This window comes from Drosophila kikkawai, chromosome X, assembly GCF_030179895.1.
Source record: "Drosophila kikkawai strain 14028-0561.14 chromosome X, DkikHiC1v2, whole genome shotgun sequence".
NCBI classification, from domain to species: domain Eukaryota; kingdom Metazoa; phylum Arthropoda; class Insecta; order Diptera; family Drosophilidae; genus Drosophila; species Drosophila kikkawai.
Window position 1 is genome coordinate 16138075 of NC_091733.1, and position 22045 is coordinate 16160119.

Genomic DNA, 22045 nt, shown 5'->3' on the forward strand with positions numbered 1-22045 from the left:
AAATAATAAAAACAATTGGATGGTTAAGAAGAAAGGGGAGAAGGTTAACAGATAAATTGCAAAATATAAATACGCTAAGAAATGGATTTAAAAATAAATACGAAATATATTAAAATTTTTTTATTAATATTTTAGAACATTTTCCAAAGGCTTGACTTTATATTTTTAATAATATAATATAATATATAATAAAATAATATTTTTATGCCATTTCGTCGATGCCCTACCCTTTGCACGGTGCATAAAAAGTATTGAAAGCGAACAATATTTATATCGCATGTCGGTATCCATTATTCTGCGCTATATCTATCGCATGGAAAAAAGGAGCTCTCACACTCACACACACACACGCAGGCACACACACATATAAATAAGTTGCAAATAAAGAGAAGCGTATTGGTAATAATTTTAAAATTTATGTTTATTTACAATTACAGTTTATTTGCCAAATGCACACAAAAAACAAGGGGAAAGCACAACAAATATACAGGCAGGGGCCACGCCCCGTCAATAATATGTATGTATGTATATATTTTCAATTAAATTTTGAGCAATTCCTGGGCCAATTTCAGTTTTGATTAAATGTCACCAATGTTTGAGGATGTTTTTAAATCTGGTCTTAAATTCCAACAGCCGCCTACAGTGGTGGCAGCATTGAAAACCATTGAGGTTTTTGTGAAAAGATGCTAGTAAATCAATTTATAAAATGAATTAAAAATCTTTTGATTATTTTCAAAGCATCATTTTTAATAAATACAACCAGGAAAACCTAATAGACTTTGGTATACAAATTTTTTGTTGAGGAAATAACTCAGTTTTAATTAGTTTTTGTAGCTTTCTTTAATTAACAATGCACTTTTTTTTTGGAGCAATTCTCATGAATATTCCGTTAAAAATAATGAATATTATGCCTGAAATATTGGATCTAAAAGCCCCCTTAATTAGCCACAAATCAAGCACTCGGAAAAAATTAATCAACAACAAACACTATAATAATTGTAGATGCTCATATATGTATGTATATTTATGTTAATGCAATTATTGCTTGACTTCGCTTAGACAGCGCTTAATAAATGTTTATTAATCATATTTGTAAACAAATTGCCATTGCGCACCATTTGTGAGCAATTATTTATTTATGCCAATAAACATTTTGCATTTTCCATTTACCATTTTCCACTTTTCCACTTTTCCACTCTTGCATTGCAATTTGCATTCCGCATTTACCGCCCCACCGTCGTACATTTTGGCTCTCCTGCAAGCGGCTTTAATCCAAAAGTTTGCATTCAACATTTTTATTATTGAATTTTAATTAATTTAACAAATAATGGCCGGCAAAGAGGAAAAACAAATGCGAATTTATGTGTCAAATACCAATTAAAAATTACAGAATGCTCTATGCTAACTCCAGAGATTGAAAGCTTTTCATATTTTAAGATTGAAAAATAAATTATAAAAAATTATAAATTCTAAATGAATGGTTTTTCTTATATTTGTATCAATGTTTAACATTTTTTAAAATTTAAGAAAACCATCTTTTCTATTGAAATTTTCCTGAATTTCCTTAATTTTCCTGAATTTCCTTAATTTTCCCTTATAACTCTATAGCTCTGCATCGTGGCCTTCATCGATATGCCAGGCCTATGCCACGCCCATAAATTGGCTTAATGCCTTGCAGCAAAAAACAACAAGGCTGTCGGAAAAACAGAAAAAACAGAAAACAACAGCAAAAAAAAGGCTGCAATATATGGAAATGTGGAAAAAGGCAGCGAAAGACGAAACAAAGGGAAGTGTAATTGATATTTGCTTTATGTGCTTGTGCACACAGCGAAATTGAAACAGTAAACATATTTTAACATATGCCCAGACATATTTACTTTTATGACTTCTCTGCCTCCCGCCCCGATTTTCACCGATTTTCGTCACTCGATTGGTAATCCCAACAGTCACTCGCCGCGCCAAATCGATAAATCAATTAGTGCCGAGTGATGTTTGAAAATTGCCAGTGGCTTTGTGCAACTCGTACATCCAAAAATAAGTTTGGGAAAAGCCTTGAATGTGGGCTTAAAGAAAATTTAACTTAATTAAAAGTTGAAGCTAATTAGAAGTATTGGTTTGAGGTTGCAATTTTTAGGTATTTTTATATGATGTATATGTATTTTAATACTTATACAGTTATGACACTAGCCTTTATGAATGGGATTTAACATTTTAAAACACTAGCTATTGCTTTTTTTTTTTCTTAAAACCCTTTAAACCACTCTGATTAATGAGGTTTTTTATTTTAGTAATTATTTATCAAGTTATGGTTTTTGGCGACCTTTCCTTTGTTTATATGTTGTTCAGCCGGCTTGAGGTCATTTTTTAGTTATTTTTTAGCTTAGATTTTAATACTGAAAAGTACTTGGTATTTTTTAATGCAGTTCAGCAATTAATAAGTGACCATTTCTTCAAATCGAATTAAAAAAAATTTAAAAATTGCTTCTCTCCAATTGCAGTGCTTTTGCTTTCAGCTTTTGATCATATGACCACCCAATAAACCATTCGAAAACCACAGGAAAACCACCTAAAAAACCACCCAAAAACCACCTGAAAACCAAACCCAGAACCACCTTTCCCAACTCACCATTCGCCTGTGTGATGCCCTTCAGAGATATTATAATTTAGTAACAAGGGAAGGACTCATTTCAGACCCTGTAAATCCAAGAAATTCTCAAGTTTCAAAGAAAAAAAAAAGTCCTTAAAGTCCTTAAAATTCTTAAAAATGTACAACAAAATTTTAATTTAAGAAAATTCAGAATTCAAAATTATAAACCTAACAAAAACCAACTAAAAAAGCTTTCTTAATTAAAATACAACATTTTTGGCTTAGATTTAATCGAATTTAGAACCCAATACTATTTGCAAGGGTATCTAAAATTCGACTACCCATTGTTAGCTTCCTTTCTTCTTGTTTATTATTATTATTATTTTTTTTTTTGTGGCTGGACTTTACACCCGCCGGATGCAAGTTGGAAAATCCCTTTGCCATGGCAGCTGCTGATTTTTGCCTTGAAACATGAATAATGTTGAAATTTAATTATACATAATTCAAACATAATTCCAACGGTAAATCTGTATAGTGCGAAAGAGAGAGAGAGAGAGAGGGAGAAAGAGAGAGTGGGGGCGTTGAAAGAGATGGGGAGATAGGGGAAAGCTTACGACTGAATGAGCCGGGAAAATTGCAGGAAAATCGCGTTGGATGGAGGTTTTTTTCGGGCGCCAGTGCAGTAGTCCCTCCAATTTTTCACCACTTATAGATTCCTACCTCCCTCTCTCTCTCTCTCTCTCTCTCTCTGTCTGTCTCTCTCTCTCTCTCTCTGGCTGCCACCTATATTTTCCCACGTTTTTAACCCACTTTCAGCCACCCGTTCGAAAAACCCCCTTTCTGCGCATTTTCTCACACGGTCTAATTAGTTAAGCGAAGCGTGGGGCCATCCTCCATGGGCGGGGGGATGCACAGAAAATCGGAAGGGAGCGGTGGGTGGCAGTGGCAGCTCACCAGCGGTTGCATCTTTTGTTAGAATGCCAACGTTTTTCACGTTGCCACAGCAACAAGAGCCCACCAAAGGAAGGTAAAGGGTTAAGGGAAAGCGGGGCAAAGCGGCAGATGAGTCGAGTCAAAAGGGGGGAAGGGGGTAGTTACATTTTCATGCGATTTTCCACAATTTTTTGTTGCTTATTTTGTATTTTTTTTTTTTAATATTTATTATATATTTTGTACAATAATCGCAACAGCAGCAAGAAAAGCCAACCGCTCGATTGCACCCAAAAAAGAAAACAGGGGTGAGGGAGTGATAGTGTGGGTGGCATTTCACCTCCCCGCAGGATCCTTTTTTGGCACGCCCCTGCAGCGGTAATTAAATTGCAGCTGGTTGCCATTGTCGGTGCCTCTTGGACAGATGCCTAAAAGCACGCCAAATGAGTGCGTTCCTTCCGAAAGCCCAGAAAGTCCACCTCGTCCCCACCAATTACCAAGGCCCAAAAAGCCTGAATCAGGCCCGAAGCCAGAAAAAATTAGCGGATATTTTGCCCATTAAATTTTTGGCCAACAGAGAGAGAGAGAGACCAGAATTTTGGTAGGTTTTTTTCTTTCCAGGACTCCCAATTTTAACTAGGTTTCCGTTTGAATTTTCCTCTATTTGTCCAGACAACTTGTCAGCAATTTAAAGTCCTTGCTGGGCAGGCAATTCAAGTGCATTTAGCATTTTCACCTGCTCGCTGGGATGTTTATTTATGCGAAACTCTCGAGTCTCTCCTTTCGCCATTTACATGAAAATTATTGTAACTATTGGTCCGACTGTCCTACGTCCTTCGCCCTTCGTCCTTGTATCCATCTCCGTCCGGGGATGTGTGGCCAACTTACCTAGATGGACATCAGTCAGCTGGCGGTTTACAGCCCATTCCTTGAATTAGTTGAGCGCATCAGTCAGCTCGATTGCCTCTGGGCAAGGCAAATGGGTTTCCTGGCCATATGTTCAATGCCCCAACAGGACTATAGTTATCAGGATTCGAAGGCCCAGATTATGGTGGGACCAAAGTAAGTGGCTTCTTCATTGGTAATTTAAAAATAATTATTATTTGAAGTTTTAGTAAGACTTTTAATATTAAATAAAGGAAATTTTTATAAATTATTTTTTTCAATTATTATAAAATATATTTATTATAAATTCAACTTATATTTAAGCCCCACTGTGAGGCTCAACTAGAAACAAAGGAGAAATTGCAACTAAAGCTACGGCTCGGACCCTCACAGATCGGATAATGCAACACAGCAGATTGCACATTGCAGACTTTGGACATTGGGACTTAGGACCTCAGGCATTGGACTACGAGAACCTCAAGGAGTCCTTCTCCAAGCTGGAAAATGCATTTGGTAGGCAAAATCCACCACTTACAATGGCCACAAGCTGTCGACAGCAAGTTCATCGAATATAAAGACAACTTTACACCGTTCGAAATTAACTTATTTAATTATTAATAATTATTAGAATAGTTTAACAACTTTTATAAATTTTATAAATAATAATTATTTACTTAATTGGAACAAGTTAAGTTAAAGCTAACACTTGAACATTTTATCAATGTTTTACAGAAAGCATTAGAGTGTCCTTTGACAAAGGACTCTCTCAGGTCTTATATTTTTTCGCAGTCTACTTACAGAGACACAAGGAACCTGCCTGTTGGTCAGCCAAGTGACTTGATTTGCCTGGAGGGTAGGCCAACCGGCGGGGGCCCAACGAGTGTTAAGCATTTTAATTGCAGGCATTAATTTAGACATGGCTGAAACACTTATTCAAGGCGGGGGGGCTTTCATTATTTTCCACCTGTGAGCACACGCACACGCTGGCAATAAATAAACGGTGAATGCATTTGAATCGCTTTCGGCTTTTGGCCAAAGATGCTCTAGTTCTGGCTGTGACTTTGACTCTGGCTCTGGCTCTGTCTCTGGTTCTGCAATTGCCATTTAATTAAAACACTTTGCCATTTATAATGCTCCTTGGATTTTTTGTAAATTTCAACAATAATTTGTGGCCATGCTTAGCCAAGCCGAATCGTTTGTTATAATGCATACTGCATCCTGATGGACGCCAGAGTTCAGCAGATTATACATAAGTAGAGCTTCATTCCTGAAGGTAGAAGTGGGTAATAAAGCCCTAGGAAGTGGCACATGATTTCCTTTAGGCCATATAACTTGTTATCCAGAGACTTATAGGTGGGAAAACTAAATTTTCTGGAGAGTTAATAATTTCCATATTCAATTTAAAGTGTGCCTAAAAGGAGGACCACATTTTGTCAAGTCTAGCAAAAAATACAATTCAAGTGCTTTATCTAGAGTATTTTTTGCAGAATTTCACTAATTTGCTGCTACAGCTGCTACTGCCACTGCTACTGCTGATGCTGATGCTGCGGGCACTAAAACTGCAGCAGTCATCATATTAAAATGCAATTATACAATTGCTTTTGTGTATTGCTCTGCTCCCCCGGCTCCCCATACTTCTAGCTACCCCTTCAAATCACAAATTCAACCCCATTTTTGTCGCATTCGTGCATAATTTATAACAATTTCTCCATATATTTGTACATACATACATATATGTATGCCCAGGGCCGTGGCCACTGCATACGCCCACCAAAAAAGCTAGTCTGTGTGTATTGGCATTTTGTGAATTCATAACGAGCGATGCATCACAATTTAAATTATTATCCACAAAACAGTAGAAGCTCTGAAATTTGAGCTTCAAGGAATTCTCTTTGCCTAATTAGAGGCACGGCAATTAGTTAGATTAATTAATAATCCAAATGGGAAATATGCAACATAATTAATACAACAGAATGTGGGTAGAAAGTCAGACTAAATTGCTATAAAAATATAAGGTTTCAATTTCTGATTTGTGGGAATGCCTCTTTTTGAACCAAAAACCTAGGGAAAAATATATATAAAATACTTGAATATATTTTCTAGTAAACTGCATATATTTGTTAACATTTCCCAATTAAAAGTATGCCTGTGTCATCCTTAGTTAGGGAGTACTGTACGGTTTTTTGGAGAATTTCCTCTTGCATTCCACACACTCGAATGGGTCCGCCGCCGACCGCTAGGTGGCGCCAGACGGCCAAGAATCCGCTGCCGAAAAGAAGGCAATGCTTTTCTGCCAGAGCTGAAAGGCAGAAGGCCAAAGGCAGCACAAGGAGCAGCAGGACACCAGGAGATCATCAGGAGGCGGGGAAAACCAGGGAAAGTGCAGTGCAGTTGTCTGCACAAAGAAGCCGGGCCCAAGGCGGCGGGCGGGTATCCTTCGGCATCCTTTGGAGTTAGGACCAACTTTAGCACTTGGTCCGCCCCTTTATCCTTTGGCTCCTTTTCGTCTTTCTCTAGCTTTTTTGTTGTTTTCCTTTTTTTTGTTGTATTTTTTGGGCATTTTGAGCGTGCAAATGTTAAGTTGTCCACCTCTCCCGCCGCCAGTTCCCTCTCTGTAACCGGGTTTTTCGACTACCACCCCGCCTCCCCCTTGCCTTTTTATAGAGAAAAACTTGGAGTTGGCGTCGCCGCCCTTTTGTGCCAACTTGACAAACTAAAAATGAAAAAAGTTTCACCGAGCGGCGCCTTTTTTCAATATCCTTTAGCCTTAGTCCCCCCTTCCGGCAACCGCCCCTCTCGCCCACCACAAAAGGCTGAGCCCCAGATCGGCTAGGTAACCACCTATAAGAAAAGTCAGGATAAAGCCATGGCGACGACCCGACGTATTGATTTTGATTCCTGGTCTGCGCCACTTGAGACCAGATCCAGCGGGGTAGGAAATTGAGGCGAAAAGCCAGGACAACCCGGGTTACGTGACTCTGAGACCAGCAATGGTTTGCTGGGGGGGGGGGGGGGGGATTCACCGAAATAATTGCCAATTAGAGGGGTATTTTTTGCACATCAGTCATATCAGACGTCATGAAGGTATTAATTTTGTTGGAATAAAGGTCATTAGTAGGAGTTCTAGGCTGAAGAAAAATGATTGAAAAGCGATTGAAATTGTTGTTAAATATTATGTATTATGTATTTTCTTATAATTTATTTTACATTTTAAATTTATAATTTATTAAAACATTTAAATTAAAACGAATTCCGGGTGAAAATATATGTTAAACTGATGAAAAATGTAATATAACTTTTTCAAGACTTCTTTCGGTTTAATTTTCATAACTAAACTCTTTTAAATGATTCCCAGATTAATGCATATACTTTTCCCTTTGAATTATAAGCCTCTTATTTTATTAGATTTTTAACCTTTGATCTATTTGGATCTTTATAAAAGTGAAACATTGTAATTAATGAAATTGGGGACAGCAGAAGAGATCTTGTCTAAGGTTGATCACGTCTGACCCCTATACCAGAGAGCTATCAATCGACGGAAACCGGTCCCTAGACATAGTCCCCCCCTGTCACCCCTTCTCCAAGCCGAAAATAAATTCCGGCCAACCTGACAGCAGCGCCAAAGTTCAATTCCCCGATGCTGGGACTTCTCAACGCTATTTATGCGTTATTTGCCAATTTACACAAATTTCGGGGGTATTAAAAAAAGCACAGAGATGGCGGGGAAAGCGAGAGAAATGTACAAATGGCCAGGCACTGAGAGAAATATGTTAGCTCTTTAATAAGTACACAACTAATGTCTACAAAATACATTTAATTTTTGATTTACCTCAAAGTTATCAATTAAATAAATATATTTTGTTTTAATGTTGATTTATCTCTGATATTATTCATCTTTATCTCCTGCCTTTTTTTTCTTTAAGTACACTTTACTCCTTTAAGTCGATTTTCGGGTCCGGTTCACGCTTTATTTTCATGGTTCACGGGCGTGCCAGACATCCTTGAACTTGCCACAGTCAGGATATAATGTTGCCATATTTCGTCTGGCCCTCAGCGCCCCCCTCACTCTTATTTTATTTATATAAAATTGTGCGGCAAAGTCGTTGACTTGGCCTAATCCCAACCCTGCTCTTTTTTCCCTTATCAATTGTTCTGCAAAAAAGGGAAAAAGGATTTTCCCAGTCGCGCCATTTTGTTTCACGTGCAACGCGAAAAGTTTCAGGGTCAGCATTCCATACACACTTTATATATACTATATATAAATGGCCTTTGTTCTTGCCCAATTTGCCATAAAATATGCCAAAATGAAATTTAAAACCTCTTCAAGATGCCAGGCAGTTGATATTCATATTCCTTTATCTCTGTGTGTTTGCTCTCCATTGTCCTGGTCACCGTTGTTGTTGTTGTTGTTGTCTTTCCCGGGAAAAGTTTTTGAGTTTAATTGTCTGTACTTTGCAGGATAATAATAAATAGAGAGTAAAGGATTTGGAAAAGTTGGATTGATATTATTAGTTTATTTTGTAAAATATTTTAGAAAGAGTCACTCAATAATTCAATAATTTAGTGGTTTAATTTCTTGGTATATCTTTAGAAATTCCTTTTACACTTCAAAAAAAAAATAAATAAAAAAAAGATATTTATGGTAGATATATTGTGTATACATTCGTCATGTCGACCAATCAGTTGGCTATCTGAAAGCGTCGCCAGATGCGCTGAAGCCGCGAATCGGAGCCAGACTGACTCGTCTGCCTCTGGGGCCGATCGTTGTGATATGGCTCGATGAAGTTCACCTCGCTGTTACGTTGGTGATTTACGATTGCCGCCTCTGGATTCTTACCGCTCTTCGGCACCTTCTTCTGGCTCCGCTGGCTCTTGTTCTTGTGGTGCCTGTGGATGTGTCGCCGGACCTGGGTCTTTCTCGCATGGCTTCTCTGCAGTTTCTTGACCCTGAATCTCTTTTGCATTTTTGGCTTGTGGGTTGTCACCTCCTGGACCACCAGTGGGTCTGCCTCCGGTAGATCCAGGCGATCCTCCAGGCCTTCTAGGGCACTCATCGTGGCTACGGGTACAGGTTCTTGCACTTCGGCTTTATCATCGAAAGATCTGCCTGTGGTGTTGCTCGTGGGTGTGGTTGTTGTTGTGGTTGTGGTTGAAGTTGGCGTGTTCCCCGTCGTTGTGGTTGTGGTTGTGGACGGTGGATTTGTAATTATGATCACATTGTCGCTGGGCTGTTGGAACAAACCCCTCATCATCATGAACTTCTTCATGAAATCCCGACCGCTGCCCACGTCCTGACGCGAGGGACTGCTGTCGGAGGCACTGCGTCCCTGGATCTTTGGCAAGCGGTAGCCTGGGAAAAGGTGATGTTGGAAAAAAGGAAGGAATAATTTACGTAGTCGTATAAACTCACCGCTCCTGCGCGACTCAACGCCGGCCAGGAGGGCCAGGCAAATGACGATCAGGCAGAAGAACCTCCGGGGGATATGCATGGTGCAGGGCTTCCTGGGGCAATGGTCTCCCTGAAACCCAGCACCGCCGCTCTTATAGGTGCCGGGGAAGTGCAATTAAAATGAAAGATTTCTCCTAACTCGCCCTGAGTGACACATCTCGCGTGATGCTGGAGCAAAACTCTCAGAACTCAGGCCGACATGCAATCATTAGGCCCCTCTCTTCGGGCGGGTGTCAGTCGTGACGAGGAAAGTGCCCAGAGAAAGCTCTCAACTATGTAGTTCTTCAGCAGTAAATCAAATCTAATAAACCCAACAATAAGCAGGCGCTCACATAAATCTGCAAAGACCCCCCAGTATCGCCCTGCATAAATAAATAAAGAAGTTCGTGTCCTTCTCTGTTCTGTGTTCTACCCCCAAAAAGTGTATTTATTTTTATGCACATATTTATATTACATGCCCAGAAATGTATCTCCTTGTCCCTGGTCGGATAGTGTCGAGTGCGTGAGCCACACCGCATCGCAGCAGGCAAATAACTTTAACATAATTCACTTAAATCTTTTTGTTTTAATCTTGAAAAGTGTTTCCCACAGAACGCCGACGCTCTCTGGCACGCACACACAGCAACGAGAACGCAAAACTGACAGCCCGGCCAAAGATACAAAGATACAAGCTACGAGATACGTAGATACTACGTGGCTGGCAGCCTCGCAAAATGTTCTTCCGCAATCATCCAGAGTGTTGTGTCAATAGCTTGACGCCGTTCCCGCTTCCCCTTGGCTTTAACTTTGTGCATTTGCCATTATTGTTCGTTATTATTTCTAGTCTAGCACTTGCGGTCAAGTGGGAGCCCGGGAAATGGCTGGAAAATGTGGCCCAAAAGCCTGACACTGATTCAATACATAGGCTTTAATAATTGGAATTGAAAAGGAAAAAAGAAAAGTCTTTAATTACATTCTATTTATATTTTTTAAGGAAAAAACCTTAATCTTTGTTAGTTATTTACTTGAACCCTTCAAGTCCAAGGACTTCAGCAGTTACAGAGATGGCAGATACCAATTAAAATCCCATGAACCTGTGCATAAATGGAAAATATTTAAACGAAGCCATAATTGCAAAGAAACTATTTTAATATATTATTTTACAATGCAAATGAAACACTGGAAAAGAGGCAAAAATCAATCATTCAATTCTGAGAACAAGGTTCCCTACAATTCAACATTTTTCCTTAGCATTCGTTACATTCCATTTAGTTTGCCTTTGCTCCTAATCAATAATTTAAATTGCTCGTGTTTTTGTGTGTATATATATTCTAAGGAATTCCGTCCATCTTGAGTTATTATTTCGCTTGCATTTCTGATTAAATATCTTCTTCAAGTGTCTGAGGCCCTCAGACGAAGGTTGCCGTTGCCGTTGCTGTTGTTTTCGGCACAAAATTCAATTATAGAATTTTCTATTAACTTAAAAGCTTCTTATATTTATTTAATTTGTTATTGTGTCTCTCGGTTAGGTTTTTGCCAGCCGCTGTGCGGGAAAGGAGCTGGTTTACATCTATCTGTTATTATTATTATTGACACAGACGCTGAGGGTTCGACATAAGAATGTTGCCATCAATTAGACACACATCCAGGGATGTGGCAGATAGTGGGGTGGGGATTCGGAGTGGAAAATTCCTGTAGGATTGCAATTTTGCCAGCTGGCATTTTCCAGCCCCCCCAAAAAAACGGATTGAATTGTTTTCCTAGCAAATTAAAATTGATGGAGTTCCAATGGATCCTTAATTCAATTATGATCTCTCTTTTAATGTTTGTATAGTTTCATTTATTTCATAAATTAAAAAAAAAAGATGTTTACAAGCTGGGTTCGTCATCTGGTTGTGGTGCATCTTCATCTCCATCTTCACTTTGTTTACAAGAACTGCACTTGGCGCATTTTCTGGGTGAAGGCCTGGAAAGGTCTTCGGCGACGTTGTTTCCTCTTTTGGCTCAAAGAAGCATAGCCTGGCTCAGGGGCGTCTCCCTCCTCTTCAGGAGCGGCCTCCTCGGGCTCTTGTTCTTTATTAAACGGCGTGAGATCGTCCTCCTCCAGGGGATCATCCTTTTCCCTCACAGGAAGGCTGACCAGCTGCCGGAACATGCGCAGGTTGAGGGGCACATAGCGCACCTCATTGCCAATGGTAATGGGCACCAGGGGAACCCCAGCAAGACCTCCACTTAGACCTCCGTTTGAACCTCCACCTAATCCTCCACCTAATCCTCCAGTTAACCCTCCAGCCTGGCCATTGTAGGTGCCTCTTAGACCTCCCAAGCCTCCTAGGCCACCCAAACCTCCCAGTCCCGACCCTGCCAGACCTCCGTAGAGGGAGGCCTCATTCCATCCGTACAAGGCTGGGAAGTTCACGGAAAAATCCTCGTCGCCGCGTCTCCGGAAATACTGCATGGGATAGGGAACGGGATAAGCTATGGGCGTCCGGAGAACGTCGGCAATTCGGGTTCCCGTTGTCGCTCCCGTATCTGAAGAGAGGGTATTGTTTATGTTGGTTACGGATCCGTTGGAAGGTGCAGTTGATACAACGACGACCGTGAAGCGGTCATGGCCGTGGCCATGGTCCTTGTCCTTATCCTTCTTGCCATGTAGAAAGTCGTGGAAGTTTCTCTCCTCAGAGCTCCTGCCCTGGACACCCAACCCATTGGCCAAGAGGAGCAGCTGTCCCAGATCCTTTTGGGTTAGTTCACCGGGCTGCTCAACGATGAGTTGTCGTGGCTCGGGATTCTCCTTGGGCTCGTGATGCGGCCCTTCGGTTTCGGGGAAGTTAAAGTTAGGAGCCCTTGGCAGCAGGATGAAGCTGCTCTGGCTGGGCGCCGTAGCGCCAAAATGGACACCGGCGAGCAGGACAAAGAGGATGAGCTTGAGGTACTGCATTTCGCTGGACTCGGCAGATAAAACTGTGCTGGGTCCGGTCAAACTTTGCCACTTTTATAGCTTGGGTTGGGTTGGGTTGGGTTTGGCACCCGCCTAATGAGCTCCAATTTATCCGGCGCTTATCGCCAGCGCTTATCACCGATTTTTGCTGAAAAACTCGCGCTTTCATCGCGATTAAATCCATTAATCTCGCTTCGCCTTGGCTGGGACCTGGCCTCGGTCTTGTTCTCGGCTCTTTTGGCTATTTCTTTCCCCTCTCTGATGCTTTTTACTTGGCTTATTAGTTTCAAAGCCGATGGAGCTGATGTTAATTACACGTTCCTCGGATAAGTTAAAATTAATGGGGCTAATGGGGAGAAGACACGGGTTAAGGTTTAATACAAATAATTTGGCCTGATGTCATATCGGGCATCTGTCTGCTTCATTGTAACCTATATGCCAATGAAATATATATATTTTGTAAGTGTTTCCCTTGACATTTTGACCCAAATTCATATTCCTCCCGATGTTCGTTTTAGTTTCTCTTGATGCTGAACAAATAAATAAATATTTCGCAGGAAGAGAGACCTTTCTAGCTCCTAACTTAACACTCTATCGGTTCAGCTGTGTGTTTTGGCCCAATGTGTCAAAGTCAACTTGGTAAGAAGTTGGCTTTTTATTATTTTGTTGCTCTAGCTGTCGCTGGCATTTTTCCCGTTTTTTTTTCTTGACCAACTACTGCAGCTTTTTTGAAAAAAATATGACCTGGAAAATAGATCCTTAAAAAATGTAGGCCACAGGCTATTTATTTACTTATTAAAAATATAAATGTAAAAAAGCTTGAACTTTTTGGTACAAAAAATAATTTAAATTAAATTAAAAGAAATTTCTTAAAGACACCTAACTCCGACTTTAATTTCTATCATTTTTTATTTTTTTTTAAATAACATAAAACACAATGAGAGGGGCCAAAGGAGGGGCGGCGGAAGAGTTAATGGCATCATCAAAAAATTGGAAAGGTTTATTTAAATTTCAACTTGTTTCGAAAACGTTTAAAAAGTTTTGCGCTACTAACTGACTGCTGATAACACAAAGTCTCCTGCTAGCCAGCCACCCTTCTTCCCTGGGTAACTTCTTGGCAAGAAGCCCCCGTCCCCCGACCCGAAATATAAAACTCAGCCACCCCTTTTTTCCTTACCCGAGGCCAAGTTAAAACAACTGACAAAAAGTTGTTGCCTCCAAATGGAAACGAATCAAAGGGGAAATTGGAAAATGGGAAAAGTGGGCTTTACAGTTTATGGAGAGGAAGAGTGAGGGGCCCGAGGGGGGAGGTTGTGACAAAATTAGCACAAAATATATTTTACTACTGAATTAACGAAAACCCATTTCAGGGACTGACAAGCAGCTGGCAATAAAATGAGACTTTTACACAAAAGAAAAAAAAAATCGCATTTTACATTCCCAGCTTTACATTTTCTCTACATCTACCTATCCTTTCAATGGCAGCTATATGATATAGTTGTCCCATTTCCATAAAATTAACACCAACATTCTAAAATAATAATAAAAGCTCATGTCTTAAAAATCATGAAAATATGTTGATAAACAGCCAAGTTATATTTGTTTATCCAAAAATTTGTTGATCATTTGTAATGCAGCTATATGATATAGTCGTTCGATCCAGCCCGTTCCGTCATATATATGTAGCAGTGAGAGTTTTCCGGAGACTATATGCCAAGTTTCATTCAGATAGCTTTAAGACTGAGGGACTAGTTCGCATAGAAACGGACAGACGAACATGGCTAGATCGACTCGGCTGATCAAGAATATATATACTTTATAGGGTCGGAAATGTTGAAAACTTCTGACTGAAATTATAATACCCTGCAAGGGTATAACAATTTTACATAAACTTGAGACAAGTTTAGATATTTTTAAAAAATTATTTTATATATTTCAAGAGATTTCTGTTGTGGCAGGCACTTCCCGACTTCCTTCCTCTAGGGGTGTTGGAGAAAAGCTTGCTATAAATTACAGTATTGATGCCATAATTTCACCCCTCTCCCAATTCCCTCCCCTTTTTTTCCGGCTCGCCAATGAATCTGTCAGTTTTTCAAATATCCCCAATGCCATTGTGCAAAGTTTCGAGTGGCAGCCACTAATATTGACAGCGCACAAATGTAGAACAAGGGTGTTCGGCCCGAGGGGGTGGTGGCTCCTGCAGGGGCTGGGTGGCTGGTGGGTGTCGCTTACTTCGGGGGATCCCTCTGGGGTGGCAGAAGCACTGGAAACGTGCCTGAGCACGTCTTCTACTTAACTTTGTTAAACACAAATGCTTTGGGCAAAGAGTTGGGCCCTCCTTCACGCGCCAGGAGTGAGTGTTGCGGTGGGTGGTGGGTGATGCTGAGACCTTAAAGGGGGTTCGAAAAGGGTGGAGTGGGGGAAAGGGGGAAAGACCTGCAGACCAGCAGACATAATCGCATAAAGATAAAACAGTTTAACAGTCGCAATGAACAAAGGCAAGCAATGGTTTTTGGCCCGCAATTCGGGGACAGGCCATTCAATTGACCTCCCGCGGATTTCCAGGGGTGTGGGCTTGGGATTCAAAAGGGGGATTAGACGGCTTTCTCAATCTAGAAGGGAGCTGAGACTATGCAAACAAAGACGGCCAGCGGCGTTCGTTGCGAAAATCTGTCAATTATTTAAATCGCCTGGCAAAAATCTTGGCCAGGTTTTCAGTTCCACTTCAGCAGGGAGGGTTTCACTAAAACGGGAAAATAAATATATATATAACAGATATTTGTGTGTATTTATATGGAAACGGGAATACCTATATACATAAAAAAAAAATAATAAAAAAATAAATAAAGAAAACAAAAATGTAAAAATTGTATAACCATTTTATGAGGTTTAAAATCGTTAAAATATTCAAAAATGCAACCAAAATTCGAATAGTTCAAATTTGAAAATTTCGAATAATTAATTTTGTGTTACCATAATTTGTTCCAGTGTATTTTTAACTAAGCCTGCACCTGAGCTGCCCGAAACCGTTCGTGTCTGCTGGTAATTAACATGAAAATAAGCGCATTACTGTCATAAATATGAGCGGGATGCCAAGGGCCCCGGCATTGGGAATCGAGAATCGGAAACGGAATCGAAATCTGAGACGGCAATGGGGCACCATCCCGTGCCTCTGGGATGACAGGCTGCCCGGGGGCCGAAGGTCGCCGCTGGCGGCCTCTAATTATGGAATCAAAATCGAAACTCATGGCGCCGCGATGCAAAATGTGCGCAAATTAAAATAATAAATCCGCCAAATTAAACACGGAACTCGTTAAGGCGAAAGAATGGCAGCGAAGGGCAAGGCGAGGCGAGGCGAGGAGTAGGGATAAGGCCAGAGCCGGTATCCTTTTGTATCCTGCTCATGGCGGCTTCTTTTGACGTCGTCATTAGCAGCATTTACACGTCGCTCAAGGATAATAAGTAACCGGGCCAAGTGCGAAAATAAAGAAAGCGGAAAGAGCTGGCGCAGTGGCGGGAGCGGGAGCAGGCGCCGGCGAAGACTGACACAAATTAAACTGAAATTAGTTGCAACTCACTTTCGACCCCCCTCTGGTTTTTCTTCGCCGAAAAATAACAAGAGTGGCGCAAAAAACTCGTTGACTGGACTAATGAGAAGTGTCTGGCGGAGGGCGGCAACCCTGGCGGGCAGGTAACCAGCAGCCAGAGTTGTCCCAGCTCTTTATCGATTTAAATGAATAAAATATATATATATTTTTATTTTCTGCAAGCCAAGTATATATACTACGCCTTGGGCAACCCTAGGCTTACTTTTTTCCATTTCTTAAAGTAAGCTGGCAACTCTTTTCTACCCGCCTTGTTCGTTGATTGACCAACCGAGGGCGCCACACGCGCCTGATCAACGTTAATTGACCGAAAATTGTTTTGACGTTGACCGCGACGACGCTGGCCTTAAATGCCTCCTGCCGTTGGGTCCTTTGGCGCCCATTTATGACTTGGCCATTGTCCTCGGCCACCGCAAACGTTCAACCCAACCCCCCCCTGAAAACCCGCCCATCTGCGAGTGGCTTTGATGGCTGCCGTGGAATCCTGCGGCGGTTGTTGCCGTTGCTGCTGTTGATGTTGCTGGTACTACTGCTGCTGCTGCTGCAGTTACTGCAGTTTCAGCTGCGGTCCCTCGCTCAACTGCCACAGTCAGCGATAAAACCACAAAACAGCAACAGCCATAAGGAGGGGGTGGTGGCTCCGGCACCCCCCTCCCCCCTCTGAAAAGGTGGGGTGAAGACAGGGGCGTGCAAGAACAATGAGGTGATAAACTTGCAGGCTCAACGCATGACAACGATACCCACCAGCAACAACAGCGGCGACAACGTCACATTTTGATGGCTCCTTGGAGAGATGGCAACCCTCTGCTTGACGTCCACGCCTCCCCCAGACACAGAGAGAAAAAAGGTAAGCCAAAAAGATGGGTTACTTGAAATCATAAATCTACATCGGTGTAAGTTTTGTTTGTGTAATTCCAAAAAAATATAAATTCTATCTGACTTAAATTTACTTTTAAATCTATAAATTTACTTGTTAGCTATACTTTTTTGCCCAGTGTAGTTAAGCAAGCTGGGAAGTGCAGTCGTCCTTTCTTCGCTCGCTCTGTGCATGCAAACAACAAAGGAAAATCAGTAACAGCAGATGGTTGGGGGCGACATCATAGTCCTGTCCCCCTATGCCACCCCCCACCCACCGTACACCAGCCCCCTTAGGACCCCCCTCACCTCCGTGAAACCCTTCTCGTCTTGTGTACGGGATTTTCTTTTTCTTTTTTTTTGTGCTGCTCTTTAACGTGTTTCAAAAGAAAGTTGGTTGACTTTTGAATGACTTTCTTGGCGCGCTCGGCGCGCTTGGCTCGCTGTACTCTACCCCCTCTGTAGTACGCCCCTGTCCCTATACCATGTTGTTTTTGTTGTATTTGTTTGTTTTATGTGTTAAGTGCGCTGGGCCCAAGCGCGCAAATTTCTTCTTGTAACTGATGCTGACGTTGACATCGCAGCCCCAAGCGACCCCACCATTCTGCTATGGCGACCCCTTCGCAAAAAATACCAAGCCCCAGCCATGTATACACACACATATAAAATATATATATTTATATATTTGTATGTATTATAAATATATAAATGTGCAGACAGTCGTTGAGTCGAAAATCTAGTTACAATTAAAGTGACAAGCTGGCAACACCAAAAGGCAAAGTCGCCACAAAATTCTAACAAATTGCATTCCAAAAACGCTTAAAAATTATTTAAAATTTATAAAATCTATAAGGGAAATGGAAAATGCTACTTGTAAGACTGTTTATTAGAAGAAAATCCAAGGAAAATAAATAATAAATAGTTTATAAATTAATTAATAATAAAAAGAGAGACTCAACTATCGTTTGGTGTATTTTATTTGAATTTTTGAAAAGACAGTTTCCTTAACCCCTGGCCTGGTCATTATTCTTAACCGCTGGTCAGTTTTACTGACGGTTGCGATTCCTATTGCGGTTGTTGTTGTTGTTGTTGTTGAGACGGCGACGTCGCTGCTGCTGTTGCCGGCGTCGCTGGTTGTTGTTGTTGTTGCCGTTGATGCGCCTCCTGTTGTTGCTGTTGCTGTTGTTGATGCGACGACGCCTCTGCTGCTGCTGACCGCGTCGCAGGCTGTTGTTGCCATTGCGATTGCGACGACGACGCACATTGTTGTTGTTGTTGTTGTAGCCATTGCGTCGCCGCTGCTGCAACTGTTGCTGCTGTCTACGACGGCGTCGCTGCTGCTGCTGCAACTGCTGTCGCTGCTGCTGTGGCCGACGACGACGGCGGCGATTATTGTTATGCTGCTGACGAGGATGATTCTGCTGGGGCTGAGCATCCTCCTCATCCTGCTGCGAGTCGTCCTCCTGCTGCGGCGTCATCTGCGACTGATGTTCAGAGGCCTGCTGCTCCTCGCCCTGGCCTCCCTCGGCATTGTTCTCCGCCGGAGGCGCTGCCGCCGACTGATCCTCCTTGATCTGCTTGATCTCGCCGACGCGCACGCTGGTCACCTGGTCGCAGGGCACATCGCTGTAGATGACCACGTTGCCATAGTTGCAGACGATCTGATCGGCCTCCTTTTTCTCCTCGACGGCCTGGCGACCCTCGATGGTGCCGATGGAGCCGCGCCTATCCTCGATCTCGTAGATGTTGCCGGTCTTGGTGATGAAGCCAGTGACCTGGAGGGGCTTAGAGCCGGAGGCAGGGACTGCGGAAACTGCGGGTTCTGCAGCTGCCACTGCCTCTTTAGGCTTGGCCATCTTGGTTTTCGTTTTCATATCCGCTTCCGGCTTCATGTCGGGCATCTCCAAAGTTATTTAATTAATTTACAAAAATATATTTCAAGGTATGATTGACTCACCTTCTTTTGCTTCATTGGCGGTGCATTCAGTATCATTGGTTTCTCGTCCAGGTGGGGAGCCACAGTGGAGCTCGTCATGGGAGCCACCGTTTGACCTTTGACACGGCCACATATTTACAAGAAAAAAAAGCAAGAAAACACACACATTCTCGTTAATTTTGTGGCTGAGGGCTGTGGGGGGTGGCAAAAAAATTTACCGCTCACCAGCGAGTGGTCGCTGGAAAGGGCCGTGGCCCAGACCAGGACCAGGATCATCCCAAATCCCTTTCCGCAAATCATGACCAACTTGTTAGCGCGTCTCTGCTCGATCGACTGAATCGATTTTGGGCCGATATTCCCAGCTTATATTAACTTTCTGGCCGCCATTCCCTAACGGCATTTCACCAAGAATCTCTATTATTTTCTTGCTTTTTTTTTTTTTTTGCATAATTAAGTCCGCGGGTTCAAAGCGTGTCAGCTGCGAAATGGCCAAGGGGCGACCCATTTTACAAAAGAGTATACACAGAGAGAAACAAGGGGAAAACAACAAAATAAATTTTATAAAAATAAAGCAAACACATTGTAAATACTCTCCATTTTAATCTATAAATTCTTTGATTTCGTAAGAGTATTTTACCTTCTTTTAGAAGCTTTCCCCCAATTTATTTGTAGCCATTTTTCCCCTGTGTAGTCGTGCCCCCGTTTCCCCCTTCCACCAAGCAAAGTTCAATGGCTCAAACTAATTAGCATTCATATTTCTTCTACGGTTTTCGCCGCTGTCCACAGATTCTCATCGTTTTGCGCTTGATTTTCTCATATGCTTTGATTATGCAAATTGCTTTTCTGGCCAGCTCACATTTTCGAATTGACCTTAAGCCACGCAACCTGGCCGAAAGCCGAAATGGCTAAAATATGTAGAAAACAGAAGGAAGGGAAGCTGGAACTATGAGCTGACGAAGTTTGAATGCTCTGACAAGTGAAATATTACTTATTTATTATTTTTATTAATGTTGTAATTTCTGTTTAAGCATCATATCCTCTCCTAGGGTATAGACAACGTGCTAACTCCAAGATCCACACTGAGCCAATTAAATATTAATTTAACGCTCGTGCTTACAATATTTTCAATCCCTTGTAAAACATACATAGCTGTAACTTCATAAACTTGTCAGGGGGGCCCAAAACCAGTTTTATATATATTTTTGTTGTTTAATTTTGATTTTCTATTTCTGGTTAGGCATTTGCGGTAATAAGAAAAAGGTGTACAATACAAGAATAAATCATTATTAAGTCGGCAATAAATGTGTAAGCAACATCTAGTTAAGCGGGAAATAAATTATAAAAAAGTAAATTATAAATTTCTATTAACAATAGATTTATGCATAGACATAAATTAATATAGTAAATAACTTTCACCCACACAAGATGTGAATGATAGTTTTTTTTTGTTGATTTCGCAGATCGATAATCACTGAACCAAACTTAATTTAGTCAAAAGATATTATTTGCACTTTCTAAAATTTGCAGCTTTATGGTTAACAAATCAAATAAAAAAGTGTACAAAATATCAAGAAATATTTATTTAATTGTTTAAGGTGCTTTAAGGTGTCTTTTAAGCCTGCTTATAATATTTAATAATAATTTCTTTATAATATTTAACTCTGCCAAAAAATCCCACTGGTCTGAACCTTGGTTTAATCTTTATAATTATGAATATAAACTTAAAATTAAATTAATTAAAATAATATGAGACCTCTATGGTTTTTAGTTAGTTTTCAATATTATTTATAAATTATATTTGTCTTAAAGTATTATAAAACAAGCTAAGCCAGTTGTAAGTTCCCTTGAAATATATTTGAGTAATCGAATTAGAATTCAAACTATTTTTTGTTTTAGGTTTACTAATTTATTAATTTTTTTTTAAATAATTTTCAAACTCTTTATTTGCTTTCTATGGTAACAGAAAAAAAAATAAACAAAATTATAATAAAGATTTTTATAGAAGACTTTCAGCTCAATTCTTCTGCTTTTGATTGTAGTTTCGCAGGGCCTCGGCCAGATCAGTTAGGGCCGACTTCTGGGCCTTCTCCTCCTTCCGCTCCTGCTGCTTCTTCAGCTGCTTGCAGAGCTTCTTCAGCTGCTTGCGCTCCTTCTTCGCAGACTTCTTCTCGCCGCTATCTTCCTCGGAGGAGGACGAACCGCCGCGCTTCTTCCGGCGTCTCAACTCGGCGCATTGCTGCAAAAGCCTGGCGGCCTCGTCATCGGGTTTCGGAGTGGTGGTGGTGGTTGTGGTTGTAGTGGTGCTGGTGGTGCTGGTGGTGCTGGGTGTCGTTTGGGGCGTCGTACTGCTGGTGGTGCTCGTAGCAGTAGACTCCGCCTTGGGCTTCTCAGTGGTGGAGGTCGTCGTAGTGCTTGTTGTGGTGCTGCTGCTACTGCTGGACTTCTCCTCTGGCTTTGGGGTGGTAGTGGTGGTGCTGGTGGTGCTGGTGGAGCTGCTGGAGTCCTCCTGGGGCCTGGCCATAACCGAGCAGCAGCTGGCCACCAATAGAAGGCCCATTATCAATGGGGCTGAGCGCATTTTCGTGTGATTTGGCTTCACTTGGCTCGACAACTAAATGGAGATCATCGCCGGGCATTTGCTTATATATAGACCCACCTTACCCCCACTGCCGCCGAGGTTGGACACGACTGGTTTTTGGGCTTGCCGCTAGAAAAACGTCTAAAAATTCTCATTATACATTGAAATATCATGAACACGTTTTTAGTTTTCGGGGATTTTTCTTGATGCCCTACAACCGAAGTTGTGGGGTCCATGGATGGGCAAAGAATTTTATGAGGTTTTAAATATATGCAAATATATTTTTTTTATTATTATGTA

General features: G+C 41.4%; 4 protein-coding genes across 6 annotated transcripts; all 4 read right to left on the reverse strand.

The window, feature by feature from the left end:
* Window positions 1–9081: 9081 nt before the first annotated feature.
* LOC108080005 (transcription initiation factor TFIID subunit 1) lies at window positions 9082–9891 on the reverse strand. The gene is made up of 2 exons (XM_017174570.1): window positions 9813–9891; window positions 9082–9752 (listed from the first exon to the last, which is right to left on the reverse strand). Exons 1-2 carry the CDS (start codon window positions 9889–9891, stop codon window positions 9082–9084), a joined length of 750 nt encoding a protein of 249 aa, XP_017030059.1.
* Window positions 9892–11712: 1821 nt separating this feature from the next.
* On the reverse strand, window positions 11713–12771 carry LOC108080006 (uncharacterized). The gene is made up of 2 exons (XM_017174571.2): window positions 12177–12771; window positions 11713–12080 (listed from the first exon to the last, which is right to left on the reverse strand). The coding sequence occupies exons 1-2, from the start codon at window positions 12769–12771 to the stop codon at window positions 11758–11760; spliced, it is 918 nt and encodes a 305-aa protein (XP_017030060.1). The 3' UTR covers window positions 11713–11757.
* Window positions 12772–18203: 5432 nt separating this feature from the next.
* Window positions 18204–19489, reverse strand: LOC108080079 (uncharacterized protein DDB_G0283357). 3 transcript variants are annotated; one of them, XM_070288494.1, is made up of 3 exons: window positions 19386–19489; window positions 19189–19283; window positions 18204–19117 (listed from the first exon to the last, which is right to left on the reverse strand). In XM_070288494.1, the coding sequence occupies exons 1-3, from the start codon at window positions 19465–19467 to the stop codon at window positions 18278–18280; spliced, it is 1017 nt and encodes a 338-aa protein (XP_070144595.1). In that variant the 5' UTR covers window positions 19468–19489; the 3' UTR covers window positions 18204–18277. The 3 variants fall into 3 exon arrangements, with proteins under 3 accessions (XP_070144595.1, XP_070144594.1, XP_070144596.1); XM_070288493.1 differs by having other exon boundaries at window positions 18204–19132; XM_070288495.1 differs by having other exon boundaries at window positions 18204–19132; window positions 19393–19460.
* Window positions 19490–21084: 1595 nt separating this feature from the next.
* Window positions 21085–21798, reverse strand: LOC108080058 (adipocyte plasma membrane-associated protein Hemomucin). The gene has a single exon (XM_017174640.3). It carries the CDS (start codon window positions 21743–21745, stop codon window positions 21182–21184), a length of 564 nt encoding a protein of 187 aa, XP_017030129.1. The 5' UTR covers window positions 21746–21798; the 3' UTR covers window positions 21085–21181.
* Between the last annotated feature and the right edge of the window lie 247 nt (window positions 21799–22045).

Coding starts and splice junctions, on each gene's coding strand:
- LOC108080079 (XM_070288493.1), bottom strand. CDS start 19,467: ATGATTTGCGGAAAGGGATTTGGGATGATCCTGGTCCTGGTCTGGGCC. Junction 19,284..19,385: donor CGACCACTCGCTGGTGAGCG/GTAAATTTTTTT, acceptor GCCGTGTCAAAG/GTCAAACGGTGGCTCCCATG. Junction 19,133..19,188: donor CGCCAATGAAGCAAAAGAAG/GTGAGTCAATCA, acceptor ATAACTTTGGAG/ATGCCCGACATGAAGCCGGA.
- LOC108080006 (XM_017174571.2), bottom strand. CDS start 12,771: ATGCAGTACCTCAAGCTCATCCTCTTTGTCCTGCTCGCCGGTGTCCAT. Junction 12,081..12,176: donor GGCAGGGTCGGGACTGGGAG/GTTTGGGTGGCC, acceptor GATTAGGTGGAG/GTTCAAACGGAGGTCTAAGT.
- LOC108080058 (XM_017174640.3), bottom strand. CDS start 21,745: ATGCGCTCAGCCCCATTGATAATGGGCCTTCTATTGGTGGCCAGCTGC.
- LOC108080005 (XM_017174570.1), bottom strand. CDS start 9,891: ATGCATATCCCCCGGAGGTTCTTCTGCCTGATCGTCATTTGCCTGGCC. Junction 9,753..9,812: donor CGTTGAGTCGCGCAGGAGCG/GTGAGTTTATAC, acceptor ACCTTTTCCCAG/GCTACCGCTTGCCAAAGATC.